Genomic DNA, 11,293 nt, shown 5'->3' with positions numbered 1-11,293 from the left:
GATATCAACCGGAAGACCGAGTCAAATTATTTATATCATCAAGACAAGAGTGAGTATATAGTCCCACTTTTAAACTCTAAATATTTCGGGATGAGAATACATGTATTTTATGTTTTACGATATGGACACAAGTAACTGAAAAATATGTTCTACGTTGAGTTGTACCACTGGCATACTTCCCTGTAGCTTGGTAACTAATATTTACAGCGGTATTGTAAACGCGAATCATGTTGATAGATCTATCGGGCCTGACAACCCCAACCGGACTGGACGACCAGTATTCAACGGTTGCACAGTACTTCGTTTTGTGACTACACTTGGTACGGTGTAGTAAGATTTCATATTAAAGGGAATATGCGACGTGAAAATGTTAAGTATGGTTACCAAGTGCTCAACCACTTAGAATACTTTTATTAAACTGTTTATATACGAAATCTTGTGGTCTATATATATATTGCTGCCGGCATTAAACCTATATCTCACCAACTTTATGTTGACCTTTTAAAACATGTCTATTCTCAGGTGATTTCTAAAGCTTCCGCTGCATCATGTTGGATCTAACCAGGATCTTGCGTACGCATGTTTGTGTCAAAAATAAAACTGCATATCCGAGATGTTGTATTGTAAAATATGCTAGAAACCGTGTTGTTGTCATCATTTGTAAAGTTTGTAAGTCAAAGATTATCGCTAAACGTTAATCTTCTTTTTATTGTCTTAAGCTTGTAACAAAAATAATGGTTATGGTTTGCAATGTATAATATATGCAGTTTTCTTTCAAAAATGTCTCATATAGAGGTCAATACCTCGCAATGAAATCATACGTTATCTAACGCGTTCTTATGGTTAAGGACGGGTTATGACATGTGGTATCAGAGCGGTGGTCTTAGCGAACCAGGTTTGCATTAGTGTGTCTAACCGATAAGTCGTTAGGATACATTAGTAAGTCTGGACTTTGACCGGGTCTGATTTAAAAACCATTGCTTATCATTGTTGGTTAAAATTTATATGTAAATATTATGTAGTACTAATGGGTTAGTTGTTGTATGATAGATGTCGGGCTCAAAACTTGTTATCACATTCAGCGACTCCGAACCAGAATCTTCAGATGGTGTTCCAGTCATTAACCTATCCGATGACGAAAATAATATCTTTGGGGAAGACTCACAAATTCCGGATGAACCAACTATAGAGAACCCGGAAAGTGAACCCGAGGAGGAAAGTGAACCCGAGGAGGAAAGTGAACCCGAGGAGGAAAGTGAACCCGAGGAGGAAAGTGAACCCGAGGAAGAAATACAGGAAATTACAAAGGACGAGTTCAAACTAGGAAAGAAACGAAAAGCTAGTGAATTAGAAAATCCAAATCCCGAGTTTAATGAGAATGAAGTGGCACCAATTCCACTCAACACTACCACCCCTATCCCCGCTATTCCTATTAGTGCTATCCCCGCATCTAGTTCTTCGGCACCTCAGCCAAAACGTAGGGAGACAGCTAGGATTCGCGTTGGGGGATTCCCTGGACATAAATGTTTTGGGAAATAGATCAAACGATGCGCTCCCGAATTAAACCATGGAATCAAATAATGTTTTGTATAATATTATTAGTGTGGTTTGTTTAATGTTCGATGTAAGATAAGCATATGTAAAATAGCGAAGTATGAAATGCAATAATTTTCCATGGTTAAGTATTATTTAGATTGTAGTAATTGGTTCTGTACTAAGCTATTAAGTATGAACATTAACGGGTAGGTACTACCCTAGATATAATTATAAAACGCTAATAAGAAGAAAAGGCTTTTATAATAATACCTGGTTCATATTATTAACAAGCTATAATGTACTATAAATACACACTACATCTATAATAATCCATGTGAATAATTATTTTCTTTCATTAGGAAATGGCGCGATTGAACCGAATGACGGAACAAGAAGTCGAGAACTTCATCAACCAGCGAGTCAACGATAGAATGCTATGGGTCGAAGCTGCAAGAGCTACTGCAGTTAATCCAAATCCTCGTGTAGGATGCTCCTACAAGACGTTTCAAGCTTGCAAACCTTCATCATTCAGTGGAACGGAAGGACCTATCGGTTTAACCCGATGGATAGAAAAGATGGAGACGGTGTTCAAAATCAGCGGTTGTGATGAAAAAGACATGACCAAGTATGCATCGTGCACTTTACAAGATAGTGCACTCACATGGTGGAAGAATTATGTGAAGGCGGTAGGAGGAGATGTAGCTTATGATACTCCATGGGAAGAATTCAAAGCAATGATAATCACCGAGTATTGTCCAAGGAATGAGGTTATTAAGTTAGAAGATGAGTTACGAAGTTTGAAGGTGGTTGGTACTGAAATCACCAACTACAACCAGCGATTCATGGAATTAGTTTTGCTATGTCCTGAATTGGTTCCAACCGAAGAACGGAAGATTGAAATGTACAAAGCTGGTTTGCCCAAAAAGGTCAAGGCAAATGTTACAGCATCGAAACCTAAGACAATTCATGAAGCTATAACCATGGCAAACGAGCTAATGGATCAGGTCATCATGGATAAGAAAGTATCCAATACTGATGTGAAGGTATCAGGTAACAAAAGAAAGTGGAATGGAAATTATGATCGAGGTAACCAACAACAATCTTTTAAGAAACAAGAAAACACGCAAGGTGCGGGTAGTGGTTTAAGCTTTGGTTATAAAGGACAAAATCCTTTATGTAACCAATGCCACAAACATCACTCTGGCTACTGTAATGTGGTATGCAACAAATGTAATCGAAAGGGTCATCTTGCTGAAGATTGTAGGGCTCTCGTTACAAATACAAATGGTACCAAGACTCCTGCCACCAACGCAAATAGAACTGCTTTGGCTAACATTACTTGTTTTGGGTGTGGAAAACAAGGTCACTATAAGAGCCAGTGCCCGAATCAGAATGGCGAACCTGCACGTGGAAGAGCGTTTGTTATTAATGCTAGAGAGGCACGAGAAGACCCGGAGCTTGTTACGGGTACGTTTACCATTAATAACTTATCAGCATCTATTTTATTTGATACTGGCGCCGATAGAAGTTACGTGTGTATAAATTTTTACACTAAATTGAATTGTTCATCATTACCTCTAGATGCTAAGTACTTGATTGAGTTAGCTAATGGTAAGCTAATTAAAGCCGATAAAATTTGTCGTGATTGTGAAATAAATCTAGCCGGAGAAACGTTTAAAATCGACTTAATACCCGTAGAATTAGGAGGTTTTGATGTAATAGTCGGCATGGACTGGATGTCCAAAATAGGAGCGGAAGTTGTTTGTGCCAAGAAGGCAATTCGTATTCCTGGTAAGGATAAAATACCGGTGATGATTTATGGAGAGAAGGGTAATTCAAAGCTAAAACTCATTAGCTGTTTGAAAGCCAAGAAGTGTTTAGAAAAGGGATGTTACGCTATTTTAGCACATGTTAATAAAGTCGAAAAGAAAGAAAAGTATATCAACGACGTGCCTGTGGCAAGAGATTTTCCTGAAGTTTTTCCGGAAGAATTGCCGGGATTACCTCCATTTAGATCGGTAGAATTTCAAATAGATTTAGTACCAGGAGCTGCACCAGTGGCTCGTGCGCCATATAGACTTGCACCGTCCGAATTAAAAGAACTTCAAAGTCAGTTAAAAGAATTATTGGACCGTGGATTCATACGACCAAGTACATCACCGTGGGGAGCTCCAATTTTGTTTGTTAAGAAGAAAGATGGATCTTTTAGGATGTGTATAGATTATCGTGAATTAAATAAGTTAACTATCAAGAATCGGTATCCACTACCGAGAATTGATGATTTATTTGATCAATTGCAAGGATCATGTGTTTATTCGAAAATTGACCTAAGATCGGGCTATCATCAATTACGTGTCAAAGAAGAAGATATACCGAAAACTGCTTTTCGGACACGCTACGGTCATTACGAATTTTTGGTTATGCCGTTTGGATTGACGAATGCGCCAGCTGTATTCATGGACCTCATGAATCGAGTTTGTAGTCCATATTTAGATAAGTTTGTTATCGTTTTCATTGATGATATTCTTATCTATTCCAAGAGTGAGCAAGAGCATGAGCAGCATTTAAGGTTGATATTAGAGTTGTTGAGAAAAGAACAGCTATATGCTAAATTTTCTAAATGTGCTTTCTGGTTGAAAGAAGTACAATTTCTTGGCCACGTTGTTAGTAGCAAAGGAATTCAGGTTGATCCAGCAAAAATTGAAGCCATTGAAAAATGGGAGACTCCTAAGACACCAATGCAGATACGCCAATTTTTGGGTTTAGCCGGTTATTATAGAAGGTTTATTCAAGATTTTTCCCGAATAGCTAAGCCGTTGACAGCATTAACGCAAAAAGGGAAGAAATATGAATGGACTTCGGAGCAGGAGAACGCATTTCAAATACTGAAAAAGAAGTTAACTACGGCGCCTATTTTATCGTTACCAGAAGGGAACGATGATTTTGAAATATATTGTGACGCTTCGCGACAAGGTTTTGGTTGTGTTCTTATGCAACGAAAGAAAGTAATTGCATTTGCATCCCGACAATTGAAGATTCACGAGCGGAATTATACGACGCATGATCTAGAATTGGGAGCAGTCGTGTTTGCATTGAAGATGTGGAGACACTACTTGTATGGGGTTAAATTCACTGTGTTTACTGATCATAAAAGCCTTCAACATATTTTCGATCAAAAACAATTGAACATGAGGCAACGTAGGTGGGTCGAGTTAATAAACGACTATGATTGTGAAATTCGTTATCATCCCGGGAAGGCGAATGTGGTGGCTGATGCTTTAAGCAGAAAAGAACGAGAACCAATTCGAGTACGAGCGATGAACATAAAAATTCGCATGAATCTCAACTCACAAATCAAAGAAGTTCAACGAGAAGCACTTACTAAAGAAAATATAGGAAATGAAATAATGAAGAAGTATGCGAAGCAACTCGTTATGCGGGAAGATGGAATTCGATATTTTGCAAATCGTATTTGGGTACCGAAGTTGGGTGGATTAAGGAAGTTGATATTGAACGAGGCACATAAGACAAGATATTCGATACATCCTGGAGTTGGAAAGATGTACCAAGATCTTAAGACGCATTATTGGTGGCCTAATTTGAAGACAGACGTTGCAACATATGTTGGGGAATGTTTAACTTGTTCCAAAGTCAAAGCAGAACACCAGAAGCCGTCAGGGTTACTTCAACAACCAGAAATTCCAGAATGGAAATGGGACGGTATTACCATGGATTTCATCACGAAGTTACCAAAGACTGCCTGGGGATACGACACCATTTGGGTGATTGTTGATCGTCTCACCAAGTCTGCACATTTCTTGCCTATAAAGGAAACAGATAGAATGGAGAAACTATTACGATTGTATATAAAGGAAGTTGTTTCAAGGCATGGAATACCTATTTCCATTATATCCGATCGTGATAGTAGATTTACCTCAAAGTTTTGGCAATCACTACAGGAGGCACTAGGAACTCGTTTGGATATGAGTACCGCATATCATCCGCAGACCGACGGGCAGAGTGAAAGAACAATTCAGACTCTTGAAGACATGCTCAGGGCATGTGTGATCGATTTTGGAAACGGATGGGATAAATATCTACCGTTAGCAGAATTCTCGTATAATAATAGTTATCATGCGAGCATTGGAGCTGCGCCATTCGAAGCATTGTATGGAAGGAAGTGTAGATCTCCTATCTGTTGGAATGAAGTAGGAGATCGACATTTAACTGGTCCCGAAATCATACACGAAACGACCGAGAAGATAGTACAAATCAAGGAGAGATTGAAAACAGCCCGTAGTCGCCAAAAGAGCTACGCCGATGTTCGAAGGAAACCATTAGAGTTTCAGGTTGGGGACATGGTTATGCTAAAGGTGTCACCTTGGAAAGGTGTAATACGTTTCGGCAAAAGGGGTAAACTGAACCCAAGGTACGTAGGCCCGTTCAAGATCATCGAACGCATTGGACCGGTAGCTTATCGACTCGAGTTACCGCAACAACTCGCTGGAGTACATAATACCTTTCACGTCTCAAACCTGAAGAAGTGTCTTGCAAGGGAAGACCTCACCATTCCTCTTGAAGAAATCCATGTCGACGAGAAACTACAATTCGTCGAAGAACCAATCGAAATCATGGACCGTGAAGTTAAACAGCTCAAACAGAGCAATATACCGATTGTTAAGGTTCGTTGGAATGCTAGAAGAGGACCCGAGTTTACTTGGGAACGAGAGGATCAGATGAAGCAAAAGTATCCACACTTGTTTCTCGATGACGCAAAATAGGTACAATTTTAAAATTTCGGGACGAAATTTATTTAACGGGGAGGTAATGTAACGACCCGCACTTTTTCGATCATTCTATACTTATAAGATTAATATTTACATAAATTAAACCTTGCCAACATGATAAGCAATCCAAATTGTTGAGACTTATATTTCCGAAAAGAGTTTTACACAACGTTTGACCGTCTAGTTTGACCGATGATATCACGAACTATACAATATATGATAATTATACGTTTGTGTATATATATATGTATATATACATATTTAACATGATTAATGAATGTTTTAATATCTCATTTTGTATTAATAACAACAAGTTATATGTGTATTTTGAAACTACTAACTTAAGTTTTCAAAACGATAACAATACGTAACGTTATTTGACTTAAATACTTAAGACTATAATGTTTATACATATATTGTATAAGTAATGTATTTAATCACTTTTAAGAACTTAAATACATAAAATCATATAAGTGTATTCACAAAAGATAGCTATATTTGAATCCTCATTCCATTTTTCACAAAATTTCTATACGTATATTTAGAGTATTTGTACTCGTATCATACCTAGCTTCTATACGTATTTACTAATAGTAAATACACATCAAAATCACCACCTAACCAGCCATGTTCATGCCCTTAGAGCTAGGTAATTGTATTTGGAAACAATTAGGACTAGATACATAAAATGATTACTTGAAAATTTTGTCCATATACTCCTTATGCCACGTTTTTTTGTAGTATATATACATGATCATTTTGCTTCATTTACTACTTCAATTTCCTAGCTAAAACACACACTCTTTCTTACTCTCTAAACTCCATAACAACCCAGCAAAATTCCATAAAGATCTAGCTTCAAAAACCATACTAAAACACCATAAGAAAACCATACAAAAACACTTCAAGAAAACCTTCCAAGAACACCAACTTACTACCAATCTTTCATCCACTTCTATCACCCTTTTGATTCTAGCTTCTTACTCCTCTTTTACAGCAAACTTATCCAAGGAACTTGAGGTAGAATCTATGTTCATAACCTTATTCGATTCATATATATATAGCTATCTTATTTTGTGGTACAAAAGTTTAACAACAAGAACATAGTTTGAATGTTTTCAAACTTGTTTGCAAACTAAATAGATCCTTCTAACTTAACTTTTAAAATACTTCAAGACATGTAACATAACTTATTTATATGTTAATTTAACAAGGTAAAACTTGGTTTTTCAAAGTATAAGTATTTTTAGAAAAATGGTCATTAAATGATTTTGTTGTAACAAAAATGTTTAACTTCATATGTTTCACTAATGTTTCACTTATGCCGTATGATTTTGAATACAAACCAAGGTATTTACAGTTCATAGTCTTAAAGAAGAACTCGATCCAAGAAGATGGCAATTTGAATCAACGAAAACGGATTTGTAACGAAGAAACTATGACCGAAACAAAATTGGTTATCCTAGATCATTTCAACTACGGGATCAATTGGAAAAAAATGATATAAATCACATATTTCTAAGATAACATGATATTTTATATATATGTACTTATAATTCAATTTTATATGGTTCAGGATCACCCGTAAACAACACGAGAAGATTAATCATAAGATCCCATGATTGTACGCAACACGTCATTTGACAACACCGGTACCATGGGTCAAGATTAATCTCGACCAATACATATACGATGGGTTTTTATTTATTTCGTTGGGGGTTTTATTTATTTCATTGCGGGTATATTAAACATCTAAAAATGAACCATTAAAATTGAATTACTAACATCGGACTGCTAACTACGGACTAAGGAATTATTCAAAGTATTAAAAGTATAACAAGTATATATTTATAACGTTTGTTTAAAAATGAAAACATATTGATATATTATATATGGATAGGTTCGTGATATCAACCGGAAGACCGAGTCAAATTATTTATATCATCAAGACAAGAGTGAGTATATAGTCCCACTTTTAAACTCTAAATATTTCGGGATGAGAATACATGTATTTTATGTTTTACGATATGGACACAAGTAACTGAAAAATATGTTCTACGTTGAGTTGTACCACTGGCATACTTCCCTGTAGCTTGGTAACTAATATTTACAGCGGTATTGTAAACGCGAATCCTGTTGATAGATCTATCGGGCCTGACAACCCCAACCGGACTGGACGACCAGTATTCAACGGTTGCACAGTACTTCGTTTTGTGACTACACTTGGTACGGTGTAGTAAGATTTCATATTAAAGGGAATATGCGACGTGAAAATGTTAAGTATGGTTACCAAGTGCTCAACCACTTAGAATACTTTTATTAAACTGTTTATATACGAAATCTTGTGGTCTATATATATATTGCTGCCGGCATTAAACCTATATCTCACCAACTTTATGTTGACCTTTTAAAACATGTCTATTCTCAGGTGATTTCTAAAGCTTCCGCTGCATCATGTTGGATCTAACCAGGATCTTGCGTACGCATGTTTGTGTCAAAAATAAAACTGCATATCCGAGATGTTGTATTGTAAAATATGCTAGAAACCGTGTTGTTGTCATCATTTGTAAAGTTTGTAAGTCAAAGATTATCGCTAAACGTTAATCTTCTTTTTATTGTCTTAAGCTTGTAACAAAAATAATGGTTATGGTTTGCAATGTATAATATATGCAGTTTTCTTTCAAAAATGTCTCATATAGAGGTCAATACCTCGCAATGAAATCATACGTTATCTAACGCGTTCTTATGGTTAAGGACGGGTTATGACAGACAGAATTTTGACTTACACCCTTACAACATTCGCTAACATACCCTTATTATTAGGATTTAAAATTAAAATTAAAATTAAAATATAAATATAAATATAAATATTTACGTATACATATATAGAGAGAGATTGATTTTTTGATATTAAAACTCGTCGAACTGCGTTGGCTTTTATAGGAATTTGAGTCCAGGTGAACTCCGCGAGTCGCGTAATTTTTTTCCTTCAAACTCCGCAACTCGCGGAGTTTGAAATTACAGCTCACCCAGCTTTGCCTCTTTGTTTGCCGACGGATTTTTAATATAAATATAATATATAAATAATTTTAAGAATTATTTAAATATTATATTATATTTATGTGCATAGTTGACTCGTAATTTTTAGTCCGTTGCGTCGAACGTTGAGAGTTTACTCATGTCCCGGTTCCGGATTTTCGAACGTCCTTGCGTACAATTTAATATCTTGTACTTTACGTTTTGAATCTTGTACTCTTGTAGTTTCGAGACGTTTCTTATCAATAATTGGAACCACTTTGATTGTATTTTGTACTTTTGAGCTTTTTGGACCTTTGTGTCTTCAATTCGTCGAATCTGTCTTTTGCCTTCACATTTTATTATTTAAACGAATATCACTTTTAAATAGAACAATTGCAACTAAAAGCTTGTCTTTCTTGAGGAATAATCATATGAAATATATGTTCGTTTTTAGCATTATCAGTAGTAAAATGACAATACTAATAATATTAATAATATATTAGTATTATATTAATGATAATGATAATTATTAATAACAATAATTATAATAATGATAATGATAATAATTGTAAATAATGTATATACACACATATATTTTTACATATCTTTTTATAATCGTTTGTTCGTGAATCGTCGGAACTGGTCAAAGTTAGGTTTGAATTTAGTCGAAATTTTTCGGGTTGTTATACAATTGAATCAAAATTGTCATTTAATCCCGCAATCAATTGAAGCACCATTTTGGGATCTGAAACTTTATCATCAACGTTTACAAGTTGATCAGCCAGCGATTTGATTTCTTGACAATAGGCGGAAACATTAGGAAAATTATCAAGTTTGATGTTGGTGAACATGCGGTTTAGGTAAAGAGCACGAGAACTTTTATTGTCTTGAAACAGATTCTGGATTCTAGACCATGTTTTTGCAGCAGTTGAATCAACTTCAAAGATGTTGTTCAGAATTTCAAGTGAAATTGTTCCATACATCCAATTGAGAACCACTGCATCCAAACGAGACCAAGCAGCAGTTTGAGTGGTCGTGTCTGTGGAATCAGATGTGGTAGAATCAGTGGCGGCTTGTAGAGGAATGATGTGATCGATCACATCATAGGCACGACAGGTAATTTTAAATAATTCTGCCCATGTTGTATACTGAGATTTTTCGAGTTCAAGAGTGATTGGTATGTGATTTTTGATGTTTGAAATAGTGAAGGCTGGATGAATTCGATTTTCAGCCATGGAGAAAAGAGGATTGCAGAAGTGCAGATAAGAAAAGAACAAAAAAAAAAAAAAAAGATGATGAGAAGAAATTGGAGATTTAGGGTATTAGTCTGATACCATGTTAATAATTGATTTTCATTGATCATTCATGTTGGACAATACAGAGTTATATACACGATTTGTATCACCCTAATCTCCTATAATTACGGGAATGATATTGACTAATGTGTGGTCCAGCTCATGATTCTGTCTAATACTAGATAGTGGTAGAGCTCATAATTATGTCTATTAATTATGTCTATTACTAATACAGCTATACACTTATCTAATAATATTCATTCTCAATTCTTAAAACTTAACATCAAAAAATTAACACAATTATATATGTGATTCGTCATAAAAACATATAGATCAAGAGGTAAATGAATTATATAGGTGATTAGTCATAAAAACATATACGTTAAGTAAATGAGCTATATAGGCGATTCATCATTATGTAAATTTGATAGGTTGAGGACGAATTCGGTAACAATTTATTGATGATGCGTGGTTAAGGAAATTGGTAGAACTTACGGGTCTGTTCACATACATGAATCAACCTAAACAACCTTTTTTTTTTGTTTTTTTTTTTTTATATAATTGTTTAGTTAACACCACTAACCTATCTGTCCTTAAATTGACTAAATTAAGTTGTAAATTACTGAAATGAATTATTTGTATCTCTTGGTCATATCT

General features: G+C 35.4%; 1 protein-coding gene across 1 annotated transcript; it reads right to left on the bottom strand.

The window, feature by feature from the left end:
• Positions 1-10,024: 10,024 nt before the first annotated feature.
• LOC139875561 (uncharacterized) lies at positions 10,025-10,576 on the bottom strand. Its single transcript, XM_071862894.1, has one exon. It carries the CDS (start codon positions 10,574-10,576, stop codon positions 10,025-10,027), a length of 552 nt encoding a protein of 183 aa, XP_071718995.1.
• Between the last annotated feature and the right edge of the window lie 717 nt (positions 10,577-11,293).

Source organism: Rutidosis leptorrhynchoides, chromosome 11 (genome assembly GCF_046630445.1).
Source record: "Rutidosis leptorrhynchoides isolate AG116_Rl617_1_P2 chromosome 11, CSIRO_AGI_Rlap_v1, whole genome shotgun sequence".
Taxonomy (NCBI): Eukaryota; Viridiplantae; Streptophyta; class Magnoliopsida; order Asterales; family Asteraceae; genus Rutidosis; species Rutidosis leptorrhynchoides.
This window is presented reverse-complemented; position numbering and strand designations above follow the sequence as displayed.